Source organism: Clarias gariepinus, chromosome 5 (assembly GCF_024256425.1).
Source record: "Clarias gariepinus isolate MV-2021 ecotype Netherlands chromosome 5, CGAR_prim_01v2, whole genome shotgun sequence".
NCBI classification, from domain to species: domain Eukaryota; kingdom Metazoa; phylum Chordata; class Actinopteri; order Siluriformes; family Clariidae; genus Clarias; species Clarias gariepinus.
The window spans coordinates 23,318,409-23,345,632 of NC_071104.1; the positions used below are offsets into that span (position 1 = coordinate 23,318,409).

General features: G+C 36.3%; 1 protein-coding gene and 1 long non-coding RNA gene across 6 annotated transcripts in view; one reads left to right on the forward strand and one right to left on the reverse strand.

The window, feature by feature from the left end:
- LOC128523904 (diacylglycerol kinase beta) overlaps positions 1 to 27,224 on the forward strand; it is a 94,409-nt gene that overhangs the window by 60,134 nt on the left and 7,051 nt on the right. For all 5 annotated transcript variants that reach the window (XM_053496093.1, XM_053496092.1, XM_053496094.1 and 2 more), the window contains 3 exons: positions 10,316 to 10,380; positions 17,998 to 18,088; positions 21,662 to 21,863. In XM_053496093.1, coding sequence (XP_053352068.1) covers positions 10,316 to 10,380; positions 17,998 to 18,088; positions 21,662 to 21,863 — 358 coding nt within the window. The remainder of the gene's footprint in view (positions 1 to 10,315; positions 10,381 to 17,997; positions 18,089 to 21,661; positions 21,864 to 27,224) is intronic.
- Positions 4,273 to 25,831, reverse strand: LOC128523905 (uncharacterized). Its single transcript, XR_008360467.1, has 3 exons — positions 25,370 to 25,831; positions 5,890 to 5,966; positions 4,273 to 4,393 (listed from the first exon to the last, which is right to left on the reverse strand). It is a non-coding gene; the product is annotated as an uncharacterized LOC128523905 (long non-coding RNA).

The following is a 27,224-nucleotide window of genomic DNA, read 5'->3' on the forward strand; positions in this document are numbered from 1 at the left end:
ATTATTAAACTATGTTCCTAACCTTAATTTTGATTAAATAAATAATAATAATAATTATTATTATTATTATTATTATTATTATTATTATTATCCTTTGTTAGGCATTGATGTTAAGCAAGTGAATTTAGACATGTAAAGACATTCACACATGTAAAGGGACTCCAGGATAAGGGTTAAAACATTTAGGTTCTGCAATATATAAAAGGAAGGGCAAAAATATATGTATATTTTTTTTTCTGATTATATACAAATCTAAATGGATTTCAGTAGAACACCTAGACAGTCTACAGTTCCAGTCTGTCATAGTATGAGTGCCCACATACTCCCCTCCTTGCTTTAGACAATGATTAATCCTTAGATTTATTTCTGTGCTGTTCATAGGTGCTCTATAAATAGTATATTTCATTATGTGGAAAAAAATATATAAATCAATCTGACTCATGCCAGGTGTGTTGGTTACGTGCTGCTTCATCACTGTGAGGGATACCAGGTAGCCCAGGTCACATTTAGAATGTCTAGAAATAGAGAAGAAACCTGAAATAGACCACCTTTGAGTAAAAGGGGCGTGTGAATTTGCAGGGCTAGACACAGGAAGCATTCGGCAAGGTGTTGTGCAAGCATTAAAATAATAATAATAATAATAATAATAATAAAACAAACCTCGCAGGAGTATGATACACTGCAGTGTCATTATGTAACAAAATTCAGCCTCCTACTGTAAGAGCACAGGCTCGGTTTTCCTTAGTTATCAACATGCACCGATTCAGGAGAAACCATGCTAGTGTAATACTCTGTTCAGAATGCTGAACAAATGGAAAACAACAACTAGCTTTGGTTGCAAGATCAGATTTGAATAACCTATTAGCACTACATAAGGAAAATGTATCATTCTGTTCCCTCTGGAGCAAGCAGCATGCTGTTTCTTTATTATCATACAATGCAGGAGGAATAACAGTGTTATGTATTGAGAGGATGAGGTGTGCACCAGCCCATTTTCAGTGATGTGGGGGGATGGCAGTGTGGTGGCTGACTGTTGACAATGGATGCTCTGTGAATCGAGAGTCTTATGATGGGTATAGGCTGCCTGTGCCAGTGGGCTCTGTGCATGTCTTGGCACAATTTCTGGTCTTCACAAGGTCTCACAAGGCAAATAAATTAAACACAGTGAAAGGCTGTTTGGATGCAATTATATATACCATAGAGGAAGTATATGGATGGATGGATGTGTATTATGTATGCTTTAAAAATTCTTTCACATGTGCTGTGAAATTTCACAAAAATCACTGGTTAGAAGGTGTTTTTTTTAATTCAGTGCTCTGACTGAAGTGCTAGCTATACAGTAATTCTGTGTTTGTTATACTGTGCATTATGGCTTCTATATTAGGAACTGGATTTACTAGGACTTTTATAGCAGATGTTCAGATCATTCAAACCAAACAATAAGCGTGCATAATAATTGCTATAATAAAGTTTCTTGTAAGAAGGCATTTATTTAATATGTCTAAAAGAGGAGTTCAGTCAGTGTCAGCTTTAATGTGAAGCTGTTAAGTTTTCTTCCATAAAGCCGTTGTAATGAGAGTAAACTACTAAATATTTCAAAACATTAAAAGTAATTATAAATGGATAAAACATGCATGTCATTCAAGAATGTTTAACATTGGCAAATTGCCGTAAAAATCCACTTTGGGGTCATTCTTTGTAACTCCACCACCCTGATCATGCTTATTTCTCTATAACAGCTCACTACATTATGTTGGTATGCCCTTATATTGCAGAGTATATTACAATATTGCTTATTGTAAAAATTGTAAGAATTTTTGTAAAAAAAATATATATATTTTTTTTTGTTATTTATAGTGTATACTTTGTTAAAATAGATTATAGATTTGAAGATGTTCACAGCAGTATGGCAACAAAGGTCCCATTCTCTTTTGCATAGTCATGGCATGGTGTTGGAGCAAAAAGACATGGTGCTGAGCATCCATGAGGAGAGGACAGATGGCTCCACATTGGGAGCCACTGACACCTGAGCAAACCAGTGTGGTGACTCATGTGCTGATGTAATCATTAGCAATGCTGCAGTGCCTCATAATTCCCCAAAGGGAACATTTTCCTGCCACCTTGCACTGGGGTTGCCATGGCATTAGTGGTTACCAGGCCACTATTGCTAGCTAGCTTCATGGTCACCTGTTTCATGTTCACTAGGACTCAATTTTATTTAATGAAATGCAAACCTGTAAGTAAGAAACCTGGTGATGGGTAGGCATCATCAGTATACAATGTATAAAATAATACACCATGGACATAAATAAAGAGAGCTAAATATACTAAATATATAGTATAGTGTAGGTTGAGAGATTTGAATATACATCCCTTGCCCAAAAAAAGAATAAAAAATGTTGCACACTAACATTTTGACCTTTTTAGCTTTGATAATGGCATACATTGTAGTGACCAAATTTGTGGGGAAATGATTCTTTATGCTCCCATAACTGCCATGCCATGCCATCATGGAAAAACCCACTGATTGGACAACCTGGTCATTCAGTAAATTCAGGTAGTCAGCTGACTTCATTGCATTGACTTGTTATGTTGCTAAGCATTGGCTCTCACCAACTTAAGCAATGGCCCATCATTACACTGCCTGCAGAGGCTTATATAGTGGGCACTATGCTTATATTCATGCACTTCCATTCTTACTCTAATGAACACATCGCTTTAGAATAGGGTAAATCTGGCCCCATCAGACCACATGACTTTTTTTTATTGATCCAAAGTGTTAAATTTACGCTCAGACTTCAGGCTTAGATTTTATGTCATTTGAAAGCAGGGCACCGGCGCCTACAAAGCCAAAGCTGGTAGAGATATTTCTAATGAAGCAAGAGAAGAAAATAAAGTTTTGGATATTGCAAGAGAGAGGATGGGCATACACCATGAAGCAGTAGAGGTATTGAGGCCAAGCAAAGCAGTAAGGTGAAGTGATGTCCTTAAGGGGCAATGGTGGCAGAGCAATATTCTTAGCTTGGCAGGGAGACAGCACAACAGCCTCAACAGTACCAGGTGGCCACCTTGACCTTGACCTCAGTGCATGAGTCAGAGGCAGAAGTAGGCTAGATACAGAAACCTCCTTTTCTCCCACAGGCTTGAATGTCACTTGTGAGGCTGTCCTGTCAGTCTCTGGCAGAAACTTGGATGAGAAGGTTGCGTCGTCATCTCTCAAAAGACCCACAGAAGCCTCTCATCTTATTGATCTGCTTCCAGACCTGCTTTGGCAGAAGATGTCTGCTGTATCCACTTTATGGTCTAGAATTCTGTCTAGAATTAATGACATGAAAGGGGATACAAGTGCACGCTTTTTGTTTAATAAGCATTGTGAAACATACAAGCATAGACATGGACACTTTATAACATGGGTAGAGAAACTATAAATACAAGTATTATGATGGAGCATAATACTATAGAAATCAAACTATATCAGATAACCATAACAGTCAAAAACATTCAAACGAGCACAAGACCTAATGAACATCCAGACCCTAAATAGACAAACTGATCAGGAACATACACAATACTCTTGATTATAGCCACGTGACCAACAGGCCCTGCAATGACAAAAAGAAACAGATGACAATTTGATTTTGAAACATTAGAAAATTTGATGAGGAATAATAATGAGTGAGATCCTAGTAAAGTTTTACCACTGGGTTATGAATATAATTTCCCAGACATTTCTATGGTGTTGTAATACAGTGTAGTAATCCTGCTGAAACATGTTTGCTGCTTGATCAGCTTTCTCCAATCTGGAAAGAAAATGTCCTAGGAAATTAAAAAGCGAACCACCAGCACGCATTAAACACATGTTACCTTGCTCTGCCCCCAGCACAGGTCTGCTCCCTTAGGCCTAGCAGATGAAATCTAACCTCATCTCCTGCCATCAACAAGCTATCTGTGTCCCTGTTCTTTCCTCCCAGATTGGCAGTGGTTGAAGCATAGCCCTGGTATCATGTTCTTCTTAGTATCATGTCACTCTCAGTTTTTCCCCTAATTTTGCTGATTTCAGACGAGTTCAGTAGCCTTAGCTTCATATTCGCTGTGCAGTCTAACAGCTCCAACATGTAGTGGGGTTACTGCTGCAAGAGGCTGCCATGGTTAGAGGAGTAATCAGGGATCAGAAACAGACAGGAAACAACATTATGATAAGCATGTTTGCCTTATACTGCTGCTCTGTGTGTGTGTGTGTGTGTGTGTGTGTGTGTGTGTGTGTGTGTGTGTGTGTGTGTCTGGCACAGGCTGAAGGTCAGAGGAAGTATCAGTGTCAGGAAGTGTTTGGTCGCCAGGTTTAGACCAGGTTACTGCTGTAACGAATGGCTGTGCTGAGTAACATCTTGAGAATCTTAAAGAGAGAAAAAACACAGGACTCCCCTTAACCAAACACGAAAACCAAATGCAAAAAATACAGTTATTACCTGGCTGATGATTCATTCCAGGTGTGTATTCTATAAAAAACACAGGTTAACAGTAACATGGTGGCCAGTCGCTGGGACCTAAATATCACCACATAAAATTGTTCTTAAAATTTGCACCTACTCTCGCAAATGTGTAATGTTGACTGTCTAAGCTTTTTTAAAGCAGCCTTTTAAGACTTTAGTAATTGGCTAATGACTTGAATCCGGTTAAATGAGGCTGAATGCTAAACTATGGAGTCTCACATTCATGATTCAGAAGAGTGTTTATACAGTGGGTGGGCATGAACTGCCTATGTGTGCGCATGTGTGTGTGGATGTCTGAGACAACTGTGTGTAAGAAACACTTATAAAGTGTGTTGGTGACCTCTGGAGAGTTTGTTTTTTTTCTACTCCAGACACACCAGATCTGGGCCAACAGTTAATTATCAAGCCCTTCTTGAGTTGGCCTTTATGTTCTGCCAAGGAAAAGTTCACTGTGCAGGGCAGGGGGTCCCAAGTGACAAATATTCCTTGCCTTATGGGAGGGGTTAGGAACATACTGTCACCTTTATTGAGAAACGATGACATCACTCAAAAATAAGGGAAACACTTCATTCCATGAGGGCATTCAAAGGGCTACATGACACCTGCATAAGCCATTTATGACAAGTGACATGAAATGGATAAAAAGTTTTTTGGATTGGATTGCAATTTTTAATCCAGCCGTTCAGAAAAGTGGTTAACACCGCTCCCAATTTCTCACAATAGTCATCAGCAGCTAAAAACAGAACTAAGGTACTGAACCCAGAGGACACCAGCAGAGTTCCAATTCGTCTTTTAAAAGACTTAAGAGTGATAAAGCAATTAATTTTTTATACTGACTGAAAATGTCACATGTTGATTTGAATTACATTTACATTTAGACATTTAGCAGGTACACTTATCCGGTGCAACTTACAAAAGTGCTTTGAAGTTTCCGGCATTGGATAGTACCTTACACTGGTTACTAGGTTACTAACTATATATATCTAACTATGTATATTACAACATTTCCATTCCTGTACATGGATATGTTTCAATTCCTTGGTCACAACAGACACATGCATTTTTTTCACAATTTTTTATTCTCACTTTAAATGTATCCAAGAATGGCTTTTATGTTTACCAGTGTGAGACTGATCAGAATTATACTGACATAGTGTCAGTTGATTTGCTGTTCTATGAAAGTCAGTGTGGAAACTGTCATAGCACTGCTTTATGTAAAAAAAGAAATCATGTCACTTTGTCTCAGGTGTTATCAACACGAGTTTAAAATTGATGACTATGCCTTTTTAAATATTTACATTGGCTGTCAGGGAAGACTTCAAGTAAAGTGCTAGCATATATCAGTATAGACCATCTGTGTCTGAAAGTTGTAAAAATGAGGGCTGACGTGTTAACTTACCCCACTGTTGATGTGAGTGACATTCTCTGATACGTGAGTGGGTTGTTTGTCTTCAGTCTTTCCCCAGTGACCCCATACTGAAAAGGTTCAAACAGCAAAATCAAAAAAGCCTTCACTGGTGTCCAGCTTGAAATGTCACTGCACTGTGTCATATATTTAAAGACATGCTGCCAAATATTAGATGTGTATTGTGGTACACTGTAGGGTAGTGTCACTTAGTGTCACATCATCCCATGATATTAGCTGTCTTGGCCTTTTTCAGTCACAAATATGTAGCTTGCTGTAGACACAATACATGATATACAGTACCAGTACAATTTTTTATGCTCTGTAAAGCCCTCGTCAAGAACAGGTAAAACTGAATGAATTTTTCCTCTGTAGCAGAGGTAAGGTTTGGTCTTCATGAGAGCCAGATTAATTATGGTGTTCGATGGTTTTTGCAAATGCTCTTGACGATAATGTTCTTGCAAAATCTATTTAAGAACAGCTGATCTAAGTGTCATACAATAACCGTCATTACTTAATTACCTAATTCCATATGTTATTTCATGGCATGTGAACTTTCCAGTATTGTTTAATTATACTGATAATTGCAAGTATTGATAATTGCAAGATGTGTCCAAACTTTTGACTGGTAATGTACATCTACTTTAAAAAGCTAAGTTTGACCCAATGCAGGCTAAAAAACTTATAACTAGTATTCTTTCTTGTGGGATAGAAGGTACCTAAAATGTTACTAAAGTACTTGTATTTATACATCAACAATCTTTAATAAAACTGCTCAAACAATTATTGTGGTGGTGCAAGTATTCTGTAACTTGTAAATAATCTAGCATATATAATGCTACACTTAAAATATGTGTTCTGCTGCTACCCAAAGTTGTTTCCCCCCCTACCAAACACTGCATGTTTTCTGTTTCTCCCATCACTGCACCTGCAGAGCCAGGCAGGAAGCCAGCACAGGTGCTAACGTAGCCTGGTCCGTTCGTGGCTTCATCAGCGCATCGTCAGCTATCAAACCCTGCAAATCCTGCGCTCGCTCACTTCCTGTCTGTCTGAGAGAGTGAAACAGTGTGCACCATGAGACGCTTAGACCCAGCTCCATGTCACTCGCTGAGACAGGCGGTGTGTGTGTATGCATTATTTGAGATTGGGCCTGCTAAAGGATGTGGTGACTTTTAAGCTCCCTTGACTTGGTGCATGCCTGCATCTAAATATAGGGATGGATCTGTTACAGTTAGAAGCCTGACTTATCAATTGGCTTCTCTTCTTTGGCTCTGCTGCTTTGATTTTAATCAAGGTTTAGTGGTTGACAGCAGCACGTACCCTTGAGACAACATCGCTGTGACAACAGTGTGTTGCTAGACAAGGAAGCAGCAAACAACCTCTGACGCTGTTTGTTCAGTGTGTCATGAATTCATTTAACCATAAGTATCAGTCCTCATTGAAGCATTTTGTTTGTATGTATTTCAAACCTGATAGGTAATACATGAAGCAAACAGCGTCGATAATAAATATATAAATATATGAATAATGGAGTTAAGCAGTTTAAAAAAGCTGTCAAAAAAGATGCTTTGCTTTGGTTTTCTCCAGTGGTGGAAATTTGGGCAGCCATTTAACAAATGCAGATTTAACTTCTTAAAAGAATCAGAATTCCATCTATCCATTTATCCATAACCATGTTCAAGTCAAACTGTTATGAACATTTTGATTGATTAATTAATGAAGTTATTTATTTATATAGCACCCTTAACAATTGTCATTGGCGCAAAGCAACTTTACAGAGTCAAAGAAAAATTAGGAAAAATCATTATGAAATGTAAGGGGAAAATATGTATAAACCATTAAGACCAGAATGGGATGAATGAAGGCCTAAAAGCGATCTACATTTGCAGGGGATCTCGGTCGAGGTGGCTCAGAGCCACTGTAGTCGTTTCTGTAAACATTGGCCTGGTTTGCACAACTTCATACTGCCCATTGCACCACTTGCACATTACAGGAACTTGGCCTGGAGTAACTGCCACATCCCCCATACAGTGCTGACCATGCTCCAAGCCATTTTCACCTAGTTGGACCTGGAAGGCCAGCGATTCAGCAGTGACGACGATGTGAATCAGACAGTCCGATCATGGCTCCCCAGTACTTTCTACCTTAATGGTATCCAAGCACAAGTGAAATTTTGGGTTAAGTTTATTAGTGTAGCAGTGAATTGTATAGAGAAAAAAGTATGGTTGGTACATTTATAACTGTGGTCTATCATTCTGCAGGAATCCTGGTTTGTCTTAAACGTTAATTCCAAAAGATGCATAACACCAATGCTACAAATAGTACAATGCAAAACAGCAAGAATAATGTAGAACAAATAAAATGAAAAAACAAAGTATAAAAAATGTTAATCCCAAAAAGGAAAATAAATAATCAGATAAAAACAAATTAAGAAATATAGTGCAACCTGTTATGTGCAACTTGTAGCAGTTAGAAACAGTATCAGTAGTGCAAAAAGTCTATAGTGCAAGTTAGAGGTAATGTCAAGGTCCATGCAGATTAGGGTAATAAATTAATGCGAGAGTGAGGAGTCAACAGTGTGGTCAGCTGTGTGGTTCACAAGATCTAGTTGGCCTGTGAACTTTGGTGAAACTTGGCAATAACACCTAATATAACACAGTTGAAGAAAGGTGTAAAACCAAAACATGATGGATAGTAGCATGTTATACCTCAGCTGCCCAGTAAGCGGTTTTGCTAAATATTTACTAGTGGCCTATACCATAAGTCAAGTGTAGTAACTTCTTGAATTAATTTTTGTCTAAGGTTATGTTGTTATTAATGTCCTGCCTCACCAAAATCAAGTCTTTTAAAACCACACTGCTTGCAGTTCTATGTGAGCTAGAGTGCAGGACTTGTCACCCTAGTTTCTTTTTGCCATGTATCATAGAGAGCATGCCCACTTTTTTGATGATCCACATTACATCAAGTCCAGGTCTCAAAGTAAATGTGCGTTTATGTTGCTATTTTATCTCTCTCATGTTCTGTCTCTGTTGTTTATTTAAAAAAAAAAAAATTATTCAAGCAAATGAGTGTAAATGATTGATGTTCAACAAAAAAGCTGGAAGCTAAAGATAAATTAAAATTCTCAGTTGATAAATGAATTATATAGTTTCATTAAACATACCCCTGCCCCTCAAGAGTTATGTTTCCTAAAGGAGAATGATTAAGACAATGAGCTCATATCATTAAACCGAAAATTAACATCATGACTCATTACACTGTAGACTAGTGATTTTATAGAAGGAATATTGACCATCATTGGATCATTATATCACACAAGCTTGAGTAATTCAGTCCATTTTTAATTCACTATTTAAAAACATATTTGATAGGTTTATTGTCAAAAATAAAATTAGCTTTGTTACTGTTGAACATTTAATGAAATTTTTCATCATTGCATTCTAAATGAGATAGGTGCTTAATGTCCACACCTGAGCAGACAGGAAATGGAGTTATACCATGTGCATAATATTATTTATTTTTCTTAAATAAGTACACTTTAAGAAAGAAATAGTGTTTTTTTTTATTAGTTATTGGTTATTACCCTTGATTAGTCTTACTTAGAACCTGATCTAAAAAGCGAAGACAGCTGTTAAAATATATATAATATGATGAAATAATTTTGTAATGAAGAGAATGATGAACAGTGGCCATAACTTTTTTTTTTTACAGTTGCTATTATTGTGCTAAAACTCATGAACATGCACAAGAGAAAGAGTTTTATATTAATGAGACTTTTTTCTTGTTTTGCTATGATTAATGCTATGATGTTCATGTTGTCAGTTTTCATTTGTCTCTACCTTCCCTCATCCAATGTTCCTGGAATGTTTTTGTCTGCTTGACACTGTCACTTATTTATTAAGTCATTCTTTGGCCCCTGACTGGCCTTTGTGCTTTTTCCTGTCTGACCAGACTATCTGCTGAAATATCTTTTCATGAGACCACAAAAATAATGCTTTCATTTACCTCTTCCTCTCTTTACCCTAAAAATGTGAGCATGCTTCATTTTAAAGGGGGAGTTATATTCATTGCACAAAATCCAATCACCGCAAAATAGGAAACAACTATTTAAGCCACAGAGCTAAGACATGGGATATGTTAAAACTGGTTCTGGTTCAGGTTTGCATGAAGCTATAGACATCTATATTTCCTAGGGGCAAAAGGCAGACATGTCTCAGTTCTGTCTCAGCAATGTAATTATTGTGCTTTTAAGCCCAAGGGAACAATTTATTTTCAGCTCATAATGTGTGATTTAGAGTCCAAAAACTGTTTATACACAGCCATGTAGTAGTGCATGCTTTCTGCTCTAGTGCCTAAATGGGCAAAGCCTACACTTCTGTCTAACTTGTATATTAGCTAATCTTTTTCTCTGCTTTTGTAGGATGCATCAATAGCTCACCGATTCCACTTGATGAGAGAAAAACATCCTGAAAAGTTCAACAGCAGGTAAAGGTTCTTATATACGTTTTGTATTTTTATAACACTTTCTGTCCACCCTGAATGCTTTACATACACAAAGGCAAAATTAGTGCAAAATTACATCAGTATTAATATATATATAAATATAATATAATATTTTATATCATAAAAAAGCTGGAATAATATGCTATTTCTGGTCTCACTAACAACTCTGTTGTACTGTGCCTCTTGTGGCCACAGCTTTATTTACTGGCCAAATCACTGAAATCAGTGTGTGAATAAAGCCCCCCACCTGGCAAAAATTGATAACTGTTGCTTGGTTACTGAACAGAAATTGCAACCAGTTTATAATGTGTAGCAGTTTTATATAACCAGCCTTTTTTTGTCTGACTTCTTGAACTTTTCTAGTTTGTATAGCTTGTGACGTCTGATATTTCATTCTTCACATACAGTATGTTTCAGGGGTCTTATTTATTTTATTTACAAGTAAAAAGTGATCAGGAACCTAAACTTGTACTGTATTAGTCAGCGTCCACAAACACAATGACAGTGTTGGAGTTAGTTGGCCTTGTGAACTTCAAAAAGGAACTTTGACACGTAAAAGCCTGATAAATAAGAGCACCTTTATTTCAATCCTCTTTGAAAACTGTCAGGGTCATTATCAGAATGAGCACAATGCCGCTTCTGGCCAAGCAGCAGGAAGAGGTACCGTGGATGTCACTTTGTAATTAACTGCTATGTAATGCATGTCTTCTTAATGCAGAATCCAAAGCTTGCAGGGCAGTGCAAGGGAAACTAGTCATCTATTATTAAGGACAGTTAAAGTCAGAAGAAAAATAAATAGAATGTAAACTGATTTTTTTAACATACTTGTACTTGTTGCTTTAATTTCATCTGAAATGTGGAAATGCTAGCGAAAATGCTAACTGCTCTCTTCTGAAGACTTTCCATGTTTGCAAGCTTATTGGTGGTTACAAAGTAATGACACTAGAAACCTTTTCAAAAAATGTTAAATTGTTTCCTTACAAAAACCCTTCATCATATAAATGATTTAGTGTTTTCTTTGTTAAATTACATTGCTATAAATGTAGCAATTATTTCACAGCCAGAACTACTGTCCAAGTCATTCTCTCAGAAATAATCCACACCCCTTATTCAAGAATTTAACCATACTGTATATAAATTAATCTAAATATGTAGATATTTACATGTCCATGTTTTTTATGGTCGTAAAATTAAACTTATAGTTGGTTAGTTATAATATTCACTGATATTATCTACAACATATTTACTATTACCATTTATTACTGTAAATTCTCTTTGCTATTTCTAAAAAAATATATCTATATAGACTAACTATACTACTACATTAAAATACAATTTAAAGTATCGCCAGTATTTGATAACATAGTCTGAATAGAAAAGCTGTTGGAGCCCTATGTGTCGGTAACCACCACACATTGGGACCTTTAAAGCAGCAGAAATGTTTCTGTAACCTTCCCCAGATTTGAGCCTCGAGACAATCCTGTCTCTGAGGTCTACAGACAATTCCTTTGACTTCATGCTTGGTTTGTGCTCTGACATGAACTGTCAACTGTGGGACCTTGTATAGACAGGTGTGTGCCTTTCCAAATCATGTCCAATCAACTGAATTTACCATAGGTGGACTCCAATTAAGCTGCAGAAACATCTCAAGGATGATCAGGGGAAACAGGATGCGCCTGAGCTCAATTTTGAGCTTGATGGCAAAGGCTGTGAATACTTATGTACATGTGCCTTCTCAATTTTTTTTATTTTTATAAATTTGCAAAAATGTTAAGTAAACTTTTTTAAAGTTGTCATTATGCAGTGTTGTGTGTAGAATTCTGGGAAAAAAATATTTAATCTATTTTAGAATAAGTCTGTGACATAACAAAATGTGGAAAAAGTGAATACTTTCTGGATGCACTGTATGCAATGCATTGTGGCTAATACTTAAACAGCACAAGTGACCACTATCAGTACCAAAAAAAGGGGGTATTTTGAGCCTCTAATGATCTTTACAGTGGCTGAACCTAGCCTGCTTTGAAGTGATGGTGCTGTATTCTGCTGTACTCTAATCAGATGCTGCAAATTTTGAAAAATAAAAAAGCCTATGTAGCCCCATCTAAATCCTACATTAGAATATGGTCAGTATAGCTTGACATTTCTATCCTCAAGGCTTTATGAGGCATTATGTGCAAGGATAGTCAGAGTGCTGTGATTGAACTATTTCTGGGCAAAGAATGCTATAAATTTCTTCAAAACTATGCAACATGAATTATTCTAAAGCATACATTGAGGGTACAACTGTACAAGGAATATAATGACACAACATGTCATTATGCTATGGAAAAATGTCCTCAGCAGCCATTTTTCTTTATGTAAAGTTAGGCATTTACTTCTGTCAATCACCGCAGCACTAGCCAATCATGCATGCCTGAGAGCTTTAGTGTGTGCCCCCTATACACTAAACCTCTCAGGCATGCATGAGTGGCTAGTGGAATGACTAGACTAGACTAAATAGACTAATGGCTCTTGTAAATGTTCAGCTTCATTTGTATTTAAGGAAAATAGGGGAACATTTCTTTAAAATAGATTGTTGTGTCTTGTCAATTAAAATAATGTTGGTTTTTATATCAATAGTGGGACAAAAGCGTTATAATCATATTCTAATGCTTTACACAGTAATAGTGTAATGAAACCAAACTAACTGATTTAGCTAGTTTAGTCCAGATCTAGTCTTGCTATTCCTAAATTGCGGACGTATCTACCCATATTAAATGACATTAAAGTAATGTGGCTTCTTCTTTTTCCAAGCTATTTGTCTCAGGGATAATCCAGAGAATTTTCACTTCTAGGCTTAAAAATGTGTATATTCCAATCTAAAAAAAAGAAAAAATGTATAGTCATAATAATGGTAACACATTGTGAAGCACACACTTTTTCATAAAACTATGGATGTCCTTTTACTTCTGTATGGGTGTTTAGGTTTATAAATTAAATGAATGTAAAATTATATTTATTTTATGCAGTCTTATATAGAGCCTTATAGAAGAATTTATTAGTGTAGGTGTTTTTCAAAGTGTCCCCAGCTGGTATTTTTCACTTTATTTATTGAAATTCCAAATTAACGGTATACAGAATGTAAGAAATAAAACACAGTAGTACATACTCAATAATTAAAATTGAGAACTCAAAGGCACTGTGTAATAAGAGGTCATAAGTAAGAGCTACAGTGTTTGTTTTCAAATTATATCTCAGTGCAAAACTGATTTGTCAGATGCGTAGCAGTATGAACAATATTGCTGGCTGCAAGGCAAATCACACACTCATGGTAATATGCTCATATTAGAATGATCATATTATCAAACACCTTCTGAACTAAGGGTAAAATAAGGTAATACAGTAGATATAGTAGATAGATAGATAGATAGATAGATAGATAGATAGATAGATAGACGGCACTTTCTAGCTACTTGTATTATGCATACTGACATATTATTACCGTAATGTATGTAAGTAGTGCTTGTAATACCGTTTGGCACAAATACCAAACAAATTCCATATTGCATTATGTTTAATCAGTGTATTCTATGTATATTTAATGAGACATCATTAAAATATATAAGTAAAAAAAAAGTTATTGTTTTATTAAAGAATATGTCAGTGATATAAATAATAAATTATATTTATGTCTCGCTTTACCTACAACTCACAAATGGAACTTTACAACTATATTACGATTAGATATGTTGATAACCAATTTGATTATAACATCATTTGTCTGTCAATAATCAGTAATGTCTATGAAAATATTATACAGTGATGTACTTCTTAAAGAAAGAATCAGGGAATGTCTTAGTGAGTCTGTGACAACTTTGCACACTTGTGGCACTATGCGCATTGATCCTGAGTTTCAGTACAATGTCTTATAAATGCAATATAGCATTTTACTGTGCATACCGTACATTATACATGGTCTTCATGGAAAGTGTTGGGAAGATTTTTCTTTTTAAATTTTTACAGAATAATTTTACATAGTTATTAATGTATGGTTTTATTTTATTTTTTTTACAAAAATTTTTTTCCTTGTATATTTCACATTGTTTATATGCATTAAATTTTACATATGATCGGTGTGGGTGTGGGTTAAGGTTAGTATTGCAGTGCTGAATGTTGGCCTTGTTGTGAGGTATTGATTATTATCACATTATGTTGTGCTCAGTGATGCAGTCAGTTATTCACTTTGCTTTTGATCTCAGAACAGTGCATTCTCAGTATTGTTGAAATGACAATGAAAAGGACAGTGGTCTAAGGTACACACCCTACTGGCAAAAATAATAAACAAATTTCAAGACTGCTTAGAGTACTCTTAATCATATTTCCATAAAACCACTAATACAGTAATACATTTTTTACAAATTATTTGTCAATTCATAGCTAAAATAAATAACTTAATTCAAATGGATGACAATCCTTTATTCAATCTTAACCTATCTTTTAGTGTCTATTGTCCTCCATGAGCCATTGATTTAAATAGCATAGATTGAGGGTTTTCAGAATAAGGTCTAACAATCATGTGACATTAGAGAGGAAAATACCAAATATGGCCCTAACACCAGCCTCTGCTTGTCATACCAGCTTGGGTTTCATAAGCCATATGTCTGTGTTTGCATTGTGTGTGAGTGTGCCATGTGCCAATGAGTGTATGAGTGTGATGACTGCATATATATGTAGGTGTGTGTGTGTGTGTGTGTGTGTGTGTGTGTGTGTGTGCGTGCGTGCTGGCGTGCGAGCCAGGGTCCAGAAGAGACCCAGTGTGGCTGTGTTCTGGAACGTGTAATTCCCTGCTGGTCCATGCCTGTGGTGTTGAGGGATAAATATACTCCTTCCCTCTTTTCCTGCCAAAAGAACAGCCCGACAAAGCCTCACGCCTCTCTCTTACTGCTTCTACATCTTATACACTCTGCAAGGGGCTGTTACACACCACAGGCTACCTGAACTCAGACCTGAGTCATCCCTCTGCTTTGCCTTTGCATTTTTCTGTGGAGCTGCAGAGCTTTGTGTATGCAACTTAATGTCTAATATGTGACACTAGCTTTACATTTCACTGAAAATAGCTTGTTGACCATGTTGTGCATTTGGTCCTTGCCATTGTTAACAATTCAAGGCACTGTTCAGTCTTTATCAGGAGTAACTGTGTTGATCTAAAGCAAATTGAAACAGTAGCACATTGTGAAAGCCTGCAACTGCAAGGTCAGAGGTTCAGGATGTAGGTGTGAGGCTCAAATTACAGACTAAAGCAAGGGTTTAGAAGGATGATATAGTACCTGAAAATGAAAAATAGTAGAAGAAATTATTTAAAAAATCAATTAAAATGCTACCATTAAATTGAAAATGGGCATATTAGTCTGTATTTTAGATTATGTCCTTCATCTCTTGTATAGAAATGGATGGAAATCAGTCATGTGGAAAGGTGGAGCGGATGGTCAATGTGGACATTCACACTGCTCTCTCCTCCCCCAACTCATTTTAAATGTCCAAAACACCCTCCAGGCTGCCCAACACTCCATCCCATCATACATCACCCGGAGGCAGTCTAGATTGCCTAACTAGATTAGGATCAGTTACTGGAGTACTAGGCTGCATTGTGACTGGTCACCACAGTGACCCAGAGTGAGAGAGCCCCAGAGGTCATCAGCCTTTAAGGGGATTATAGGAGATGGCTATCTTGAGATGGTAACACTGAGTTAAGTGTATATTGGTGTGGGTGTGTATTTGGTGCTTGTGTGTTAGGACTGAGTAATGTAGTTGTGTAATTCCAAAGCTTTGCTGACCTTTGACCGGTGGAATTTCACTTGCTGACACATTTAGGCATTCAACTGTATTATTTCCTCTGACCCGAAGCTGTAGTACCACAGAGAAATACAAAGGAAACAGACTTACAGAGTGCCTGTTAACTTTTGATGACTGGACCTACCAGTGCCAACAAAAACTATTTACTTCTGAAAGAAAGCCTATTTTATACATAATTCTTTAGAACTTTCTGGGTGGGTGTCTTTGCTTTTGGCAAAGTGAATGCTTATATGCTGATAACATGCTGCTAAAGAAACTCAATTTTGTAAGCGTTAATTCCAAAGCCAGGAGAAAATCGTGGCCTAATTGTTTTTTTTACAGGGCTTCTCAAGTGGAAGCTGGCTAATGAGGTTAGGCAGCTTGCCCCATTGAGAATGCAAAGCATGTCTAATTGTGATCTCAAATATGCTCATAATCCTTTAATTTGAGAGAGTAAAGGTAGTAAGCTGCTGGAGGTGAGAGAGACAAGGAGGCCTAAAGTGTTAGTGTAGTCTAACATGGGGGATGAATGGAGCAATGAGGTCGATCTGACAATAATATACTTGACTGTGGAAGTATAATTTTTGGCATTTATATAAAATTGTGTAGGTATTTTATATTATATAGGGTTGGGTATTTCTGTGTTTGGCTCTGTGGGTTCTCTTTAAATCTCATGACTAACAGATGCAATCCATCATTTGCACTGTCAGCCTCTAGATGCACCAGGGCTCTTTGATTAAACACTCATACCGTCATTATCAGTAGTGCTCCACTGTGCTGGACTCTCTCTTGGGTAGGCATAGGTGTAAATTGCTTATTTTGTTAGCAAAGTGAAAATACAACACTTTTATGTAGGATGGAGATTCGAAAGGACCCTGTGGTACTGTGTTCATTCAAATGTTCTGATAGTTTCTAAAATTATTCCTCTCTCTGGTACTCTTTCAAATTCACCCACACACACTGCACCAAACGCCTGTCTCCTTTCTCTATCCACTCCACACTGTTTGCTTCCTCACAAGCTCCCAGGGTCCATTTGGTATCTCATGCTCAGGTTGTTGCCCATTGCTCTGCTCTCTCTCTGGGATTGAAGCTGTGTTCAGTGCCACTCATGATCTTTCACACCTGTCTACCCAGGCTTTTAGGGTTACACATCAATATTTCAGCAGCGAGAGGAAGGGCACAGGGCATCAGAGATTGTAACTGGACCCCAAATAGATTAGATATAATTTAAAAACAAAACACTCTCTGGTATGACTTAACCTATTAAAAACAAATCCACTTACATTATTTAGATAAGTTCAGGTTTGTCCAATGTCATCAGCATCAAAAATGAGTCCCTATGACCATCTAAAAGAGCAAGGATCAGTTACTGTAGCACATTACTGGCTGGGATGAATATAAATATCCGTACTTGTTGGAAATGTGTTGTATGCTCGAGATCAATGGGGGTAACCTGTTTGATTTGTTGACAACCCAAGGCAGCGTTTTTTCCGCAGTGTTTGTTGGCACACCAGCATTAGCATACGGGTGTGTATGGGTTGTGTGTCAACACAAACTTGTTTGTGGTTCCAATGACAGAGCAGCTGCATATTCAGATACTAGCTGAACTTATCGTCAGTGTAATTGGCAAAAGACAGCATTGTGATTCACACAATGTTATATTGTTTCAAGGGATTATAGGGTATTAACATCCCAAATTTATATAACAGTTCATTTCTTCATTTTTTCCTGAATACATATTTATTAGTTTATATGTCTCTAATTATATATTTTTTACCCTCCTTTCAGGATGAAAAATAAGCTCTGGTACTTTGAATTTGGCACCACGGAGACCATTTCGGCCACATGCAAGAAGCTAAATGAGAGTGTAGAAGTGGAGGTGAGTTCAGCTCATAAACCCCTGTAAAAAAAAAAAAAAAAAAGTATGTCTAAAGGTCACATATCTACAGTATTTTGGCTATCAACTGGCATGTTCATTTATTCTAGTAAATGAGGGTCTATGGTGCCATGCACTCTCATGATGCTATTTCACTGGCAGTATATAAAACACAAAAATGTTTATGTAGACATAAACTGTGATTTTCTCATTCCAGCAGCAGGTTTTTCCAAGATACAACAGATTTCAGGCTGTTCTGCTGATCTTATCATTGTCTGTACTGTGTTGAGGCAACATATCAACATGAGCGTCCCAAAGCACACAGTCACAGTCAGCAGTGTTCTGGTAATCTAGACCAGGCCATAGGTGTATGAAGAAATGAGCACACCTAATTTTATCTCAGAATGAAGTGGGAAATAACAGGAATAGTTGGGAATAAGATATTTTTAATTAGTAAGGGGCGGCCCAGTGTGACTGTGATTTCAAGGGTGTAAAGAAATTCCAAACAAAATGTTAAGCAATGAGCCACTCTGGGTTTAAATAATGCAGCTATGAATATGAACTGTTATACACCGTATAGGGTACATCAACAACATGTGTTACCCGACAGGTTGTAGTAGTTTGTGTAAGGGATAAAACGTGATAAGGCATGCGGTTATAAGGAAATACAGAACATTGCCTGGCCAAAACAAACTCAACATTTCAGAAGGGTCAAACTATTGGCCTGCATCAAGCAAAGAAAACAACTAATTAGATTTGAAATTAGACAGCTCTTTAGTAGACATAACCTAACAAGTAATAACATGTTTTTAATCCTCCTGTAGCTCAAACTATTGTCAGAGCTGTGCTGTAATAATAAATTATGCACAATGTCTGACAAATTATATTTGATAATTTACAATTCCTGTACTATAAACGGTGTGAAATCAGTACTAATGTCAGGGCAATGGGCAATAAGAGGTCATCCCACACAGGACAACATTCCGACCGATCCTCCAGTACTGCTTGGCTGCTCCCACCACCTCTCAAAGATGGAGGAAGTCATGCATCCAGACTCTTTTCTGTTCTGGTACCTATGTGATAGAATGAACTTCCTCTTGATGTTCGTACAGCTGAGTCTTTAGCAATCTTTAAACAATGACTTAAAGCATATGTGTCTTGGGTAGAAAAAATATTAAAATTTTTAAGTATTAAATATTATAAGTATTATTCCCAACAGCGTTTCACTGATGGTACTTAGTTAGTAACTCAGCAACCCAGTGTAAGGATCGATGCAATGATGGAAACTTAATTTTTTATGTCTGCCAAATGCCTAAATGTAAATGTTAGGACAGCAATTCTCAGATTTCTTATTATACATTACATTCTCTAGAGTTGTGCCGGCTAAATACAGTTAACATAAAATGTAAAAAATAAATAAATAAATAATAATTTATTGTCTTGTTTTGTACAAAAATGTAACTTAGTGTTTTTATTATCTTGACTGTTATAATAAGGAGATTATAAAAGCTGCATTTAGAAGCTTATGTATGTCATTCATTGTTTTTTTTAAATAAAAAAAAAAGGTGTCTTTATGGTTGGTCAAGCATAATTTTATTTTCAAACTTCAATAACATCCATAAGTCGGGGATGTTGACGAACGCTTTGTCAAATTAAAAACGCTTCATGAAATCTTTTTGCAGAGTGTGATTGTGAAGCGTAAAGTCTCCCAAACTGCTTTTTTCTTTTCTTATTGCTGCGCTCTGTGGGTTCTTATACTCACTGAAGCATCTCATTATGTCATAAATGTGTCAGCTTTCAGCTTTTTTAGGTTTGTGTATTTTTGAGTTTAAATGGTGGTCACTGACATCATACAGAATGCGATTATTTTAGCTTCTTCTCCTTGGGTATTTTCTCAAGTTTATTTAGAATATTCTTAAAGAGTTTTATACAAAGCTAAACAAAACATCCTTGTTATTGTGAACTGTATTGTACCATATAATTATTGTTTTTCTTTTTTGCTTCTTTTTTAATGGCTTGTTTAATGTGTCTCTCCCAGTAGTGCTTGTTAAGCAGATGGTTAAAATAATTTTACCTAAGGCTTGAATAAAACCTGGATTTATAGTAAAATATATATATTTTTAATTTAGTGGCTATTCTGGATATTATATAATATCTTTATTGAGAAAAGCTTTTTCACTGTTTGCTTACTAACACTGCTAGCTATAAACTACTACTTCTCAATTATTATGCTGCTATGCAGAAAGTTTGATGTTATCGCTGCTGTAACCACAATGTTATCATAATATACTTACAACAACTCATAAATATTACTATTAGCATTACTGTGACATAAGGTTGTTCAGCCTGTTTAGGAAAAAAACTTTTTAAGTTTGCATGGTTGCGGCTAAATGTTTTTGGGAAAACTGATCTGTATTTGTAATTCTAGACATACTGGGTCACTCTTAAAACCGTCTGTATGTAGTCACGCCAATGGTTTTTACAATTACAATACAATAACATGTATCATATGAGAGTACAAGAGTTTTGTATCTAATCCCAAGCTCATAGTTACTGTACATAGTAACTATTTAGTAATTAGTATAAATTACTTAGTAAGTACAAAAAACTAGTTGTTCTGTGAGTCTGGATCCACCAGTTAGACATTTCAGGCAAAATTGGTATTATTTAAAATATATACCACCTTCATCCACACACATGAAAAATGACAAATATGTTATAAAACATATGTTCATGTGTAGAGTACACATTAAACATCATATTCTACTTTTTAATGTAATTAAATTTGTCATATTTGTGAGGTTTGTTGAGTTAACCTAAGACAGGTGAGGTGAATTGTTTCTGTGCTATCTCACCACACAGGTAGTTACAAACAGATGAAAAGCGACAAAATTACTTCACCACTGTTTTTCTATGGAGAGAAAGCAGTTCTGCTTTGAAGTTAATTCTTTGCAGCTGTAATTATGGTTTAATCAAACTCAAATCTGTCTCCATTTGCTGCGTACCTTTCAACACTTAACCACCGAAACAAACCACTTTACTGGCAAGAAGCATCTTAGCATATACAGGCATGAAGAAAAACCTGCAGGCATTCACACACCTGCAAGATACTACTACAGTGATTCTTTTTATATACTACTTATAAATGCCTTATTTATTGTTTCAATTTGAAAATATTATATATATATATAGATTATATAGATAGATAGATAGATATATATAGATAGATAGATAGATAGATAGATAGATAGATATTTAACCTTACTAACAAGGGATCATGGGTAGTGAAACACGAACAATATAGTTAGAGACAAATATAACTAAGTGTAAGCTTATATGGTTTTAATTAGAACACATTAAACTTTTTTTTTATTATTTGTCTATTAGTCTAAGCTATCTATTAGTCTTAGATAGTTTAGGTAAGGTAGCATTAAAAGGAATTATATATATATATATATATATATATATATATATATATATACTGTACTGTATATATGTCATTGTGCATGTGCGAATTTATACAGTATGGTGTGTTATTGTTTTTCATGGATGATTGATTTGAATTTTTACTTTTAGTGTGATGGCATCATCCTGGACCTCAGCAGCACGTCTCTGGAAGGGATTGCTGTGCTCAATATTCCCAGCATGCATGGTGGTTCTAACTTGTGGGGGGAGACCAAAAAGAGACGCAACTACAACCGAATGAGTAAGAAACTTCCGGAAAGAATGTGTGTCAGCACCGTCACTGATGCCAAGGAGCTTAAATTCTGTGTGCAAGGTAAGTGTGTGAGCATTCCAGTCTTCATCGCGCATTATATAATGAGAGAGTATTTATATGAGAGAAGCCTTAGTCCACTTACTCTCCTAAAACTATCAATTTTCACTGTTAGGAGACGTTTGAGGTAATTTGCCTGAAGTGGTTTGAGTGAAATCAGATTTCCAGCCATTTCCATTCGAGTATAAAACTGGCGGTTGTCTCTGCGGAGCAGCTGGCAATTCAGAGCTGCTTAATGTGCATTATCACTAGCAGCAGCTCTGACTCACCAATAGCTTCTTCACAGCTTTCATGTGAGGCTACCACTCCACCTCTATCCAGTCTCCCTGTGTTTGGGGACTTTCCTTCATTAGTGTTGCAGGCAAAATGATTAGCAGTGTTAATCTCCATTTAGGGATCTGGGTCATATACACCACTTTGCAGCCTCTCACAATGTCACATTTGATGCTGGCTTTCAGCATACTGAGTTCCCTCCAAGAAGAATTTTATAGCACACACCTTTGGGACACTTCCCACAATGCACAATGTCACTATTCACTGCTCTGAGTTAGAACACATTGCGCTGTATTAGTGGTGCCCAAGGTCAGAGCGGAAACAGCTGCTGTATGTCATCAGCAGTTAACTTCAAACACCTTGAGTCTTTGGCATTCTGGCCATTTAGCTTAGATTTGTTTTTCTAGCATAGTTTCTTTTTGTGATATTCATCTGTACCTCATAATATTCCTTCCTAATGCATTTTTCTAATATATCCTTCATTTTAGCATCCATATGTTGAGATCTGGGCAATTAAATGTTTTTTTGAAGTGTTATTTGTTATCAAAGCATTGAATAATGTGACCTGTGTGAGAAGTATATCACAATGGCATATTCCCCTTTGATGCATTTATGCTCCACAAGATACTGGCACCTCAGCCTTTTTTATTTGCCTTCTCATCTTTTTGATTTATCACTATCCTATTTATACTTCGCTCTCTTTTTCTGTCACACATTATCTTGCTCTCTCATCCTGACTCCGTTCATGTCTTTCTTATTGTGCAGGGCTTGGGGGTCTCCATAGTAACAGGACTGATGGGAGTCACTAATGTACAAAGAAATCGAGGGGAGGTGTGGTAGGATGGAGGGATCGGTGGGAGGATGGCGTTGGTGCTGTTACCAGTAACATGACTCATATCTGTAATCTGCCCTAGAGGCAGTAATACTCAACCCAGCACACAAATACAGCATGTACCAGGATGGAGTGTAGCTCTGTGCTCACATCACTTTCGTCCACTTTCTCTGAATCATACTTTCAGTCTATCATTAATGCTGTGCTACAAGAAAACTGCATTAACTTCCTGCCGTCCGAAGTACTAGGAGAACGCTGTTTGGATTGTTGATTTTCTAAGATGGTTTGCCATTTACAGCTGCATAGGTGGACTCCCAAAACATTTTTTTTTTAAATCAAAAGGATTTTTAACCCAGAAGGAAAAGAAAGCCTGCGGCTGCCAGTTATTGTTTAAATGAGAGTTACTACATGATGTGATTAAAACCCAGCTACCTAATTTAACTTACAAGAATCTTTGTTTCAAGATATTTTGCCTAAACTACATAAAGACAGATCACACGGATTTATTGATCAATTCATTTCTTTAAATCCTGCATTTACTGTTAATCATAACATATATTTAAAAACGGGATTAGATTTAGATAGTGTATGTGTTTGCTGAAGCATGCATAGAGACTCAGTTGCCTTTTTCATTGTGCCAATTAAATACTTAGGGATTTTAAAATTTTATTTCAGTCAGCTCCAAAATCTGCATTAATTGTATTTAATTACAATTAGTGTCAGCAATTTTTGTCATAAAAGTGGTCAGGGTCAAACAGAAGGAGTGACACTAATTACTTGGCCTGCTTCACATACACTCTCTCTCTCTCTCTCTCTCACTCACTCTCAAACACACATACACACACATACACACAGTGTATGTAAGAGTCGAATGCAAGAATTAGAATTGTTGTGGAAACATGAGACTTAGCTGAAGAGTCACTTCTACCAGCGATCATCACCAGCCATTCAGCAGTCATTCACACTCAGCAGACCAATGGCGTCTTTAAGAGTGTCTCTCATTCTTCTGGAGTTCATATTCATTGAGGATGCTTTTGACCTGAAAGGCTGTTTCCCATGATCTGTTTCTTCACAGTTTGTGTTTGTGGGTCTACTTTGTGAGAGAAGCTTTGTTAGTGAATGGCATGGGAAACAGAGGTTGAGAGAGTGACATGCGCTTGGGTACGCAGGGAGCACGTGAACAGTGTGTTAGCACAGAGCGTTTAAGAAGAGAGCGTGTGAATAAAGAGCCTTAGTTTTAAATACTTAAGCTGGGATGGGATGTATTTATGTAGGCAGCTCAATCACATGCCTCATGCCTCAAGTGGGCTCATACAAAACGCAAGAGAAGAAATAGTACTTAGTTAAATACAAGATAATCATCTATATGTTTTCTGTCAGTTTTGGCAGTTTTGCTTTTTTATATGCGAACTAAGTCTTAGGAAAACCTAAAAAAAAAAAAAAATTTGAAAGGCTACTTGTGTTTTATGACTTGCAAAAAATCATCACTTAAGTTTTTTTTAGTGACTTTACTCAATGATAGTGTTCATAGGGCTACATAACACCCACATAATCCTATGCTAAATGTTATGTGCTAAAGGCTTAATAGTCATGTATCTAGCTGAAATTGGTATAATTGGACAAATTACAATTTCCTTGACCCTAAGATAGAGTTTGGTTTTAATGTTGGGGATGTCACTTTGGTATCATTACATAGCTCTGACAGACACTAAATACACTGAGCTACAAAGGCAGTTAATATGTCATACCTTAGGTAGCGTCATAAGGCTCTATAAACTCTTCCCTTAGGTAAAATGCTAATTTTACCATATTAGCATATATTAGCATTTCCCTCAAGCAGGCTGTGTCTCTGTCTTTTTCTCTGCTCTCTAAACATGTGCAATGGTGAAATAGAGGCAGCTCTTGCACTCTATCCTCACACCAAGCTACGGGCCGCCCCCGCACCTCCACTACGACTCCACCATGGCCAGTTCCTCCTGACCATCTGCCACTGCTCTAAGCAGCCCAAGAAACTGAGAGTAGAGCTCAGGGACAAGGGGATCAGAAAAACTAAAAACAAATACACGTCCACTTGTTCGACTTCAGGGAGTCCTCACACACTGGGTGAAGGCTGACATTTTGGCTACACTGGAGAAAAGTACATGGTTTTATAAAAAGCTCTCATTAAAAAAAAAATAAAAAAAATGCATCCAAAATATCTGAAATTGTCACAAATTATGGGTTCGTAGTTATTTAAAACAAATTTACTGTCACTTTTTACAATTCAATCACACCCCTTTTTATTGCTAATGTTTTGTCAGCTGTGGCAAATTTCAATGTACAGAAAGAAATACCTGATACTTTTTTCTTTGAAAAGGATTACATTTGCAAACATGCTTTTCAGAGTAGAAATAAATTTGCCTACCAATTCCAGTGCGTTTTGGAGCCGTTGATGTGAGGTTAGGTGTGTCTGCAATCTACGTCTGGGCTATTGTTCTGAGGCTGTCTGCTTCTTTTGGCATGGCCCCAGAGTAAGCACTTAGGCTGTTGGCAGAGCCGATTTAAAAGCTGATTTGAGATTCATCACAGTGATCTAATTTGATGTTGGTTAATCTGGTTCAAGCCTGGTGGAAAAAAAGCCAATTCAATATGGTTAGGATCTGTCATCCTCACCAGAATATATTCTGCAGGGTTATGTAAGAAGCTGTCTCTGAGTTATTCTTAGCTCGGCCTTTCTGTAATAAACAGCCTGGTATAAAAAAGCCCAGATGAGGCTGTGAACATTTATCATGTGAAGAAAATACAAGAAAAAATCTTTTTTAAAGTTGATTTAACTAAAAATTCAGTAAAAGAATAGTAATTACTGATTGCTTTAATACTTTAATAATTCAACGGATAGACTCATTACTGAGCTTTGTATTTGTGGTACTCTTAGTATTTACTCTTTGTGTTTTTTTTTCTGGGAAAAATAAATAATACTTTTTGAGACAGTTTGCATCGGTTTGAGTATACAGCTTGTTACAAAATAATGATGTGCATTTGCCTTTCACATAAGCTTTGCCGGTAGTCTTTTGGGGAGGGCCGCAAGGGCATGTCTAACAAATGAAGAAATGTCTAGTGTTGCTATAACAAAAATATGTAGTAAAATAATTTGACTTTTGCTTCTTGTTTTTGTATAATACTGTAAGTCAAGTTTAAAAATAACTCTCTATATATACAGTATATTAGATAATTAGAATAAAGAAAAAACATGCACTTTTAAAATCTATTCTTTTCTTCCAGTTTAACATGGTACTGTATGTGTTAACATTGATAACTATGTTATCCTGAGGAAGAAAAAGTATTCAACTGAGTGCTTCATGTGTTAAATTATCACATATTTCTGACTGCCATTAACTTACCTCTTACACATATAATACTGCTTTTTCGAGTTTAGATAAAAGTCATACAAGGGAAGTAATCCTTACAATTTTACTTAATTTATATTTATGGAGAAAAAAACAGATTACTGTGTTTGTGTTAAATATAACACAACTGATGTGTTATATGCAATACACAGTGAGTTACATTGATCTAAATACACACATGTATTTAAAAATAACACAAACTGCTCACAGTTTTTTTTTTAAACTCTCTTACGTATGTTGTAAATTGTTTATCGGTTTATACCTGCAGTGATGTCTCTTTTACATTATACTGACTGAGCTGCTCTGGTTATTATATAAATGAAAGGAGGAGTAGGCGTATGCAGCTTGTTCTTGGCTCAGTTTAACAGTTGGTAATGTTCACCCAAAGGACTTGCTGTGTTACATGTGCCATGATATTTGCTTTTTTTCAAGTATTTAATGACTCACTAACTTGCTTAACTTAATATTTCAATATTCAAGGCTGCTTTCATTAGTTCACAGAGCAAACAGAAAACAGATTTATACCATGCAAACCATGTAATGGGTATATATAAATATATAAACACTCCTAAGGGTCGGCGTGCATATGCAGCCATTATGTTTTATGTGCGTGTTTATTTGTTTGTTTTTAATATCACATGTATAAATGATTTTTAGATACCTTAGGTCTCAGCCATTATCTAAACCATGGGCATGACATTTAACAATTTCCAACACCCATATCTTTTTGTTTATAAACTTCTGTAAATATTTGGTATGCAGAAATGTCATATATATACATTATATATATACATATAATTTTTTAATATATATATTTAGTTGATAGTTTAAAAACTGCAGAGCAAACCCAGTCAATAAAATGTCAGATTTTGC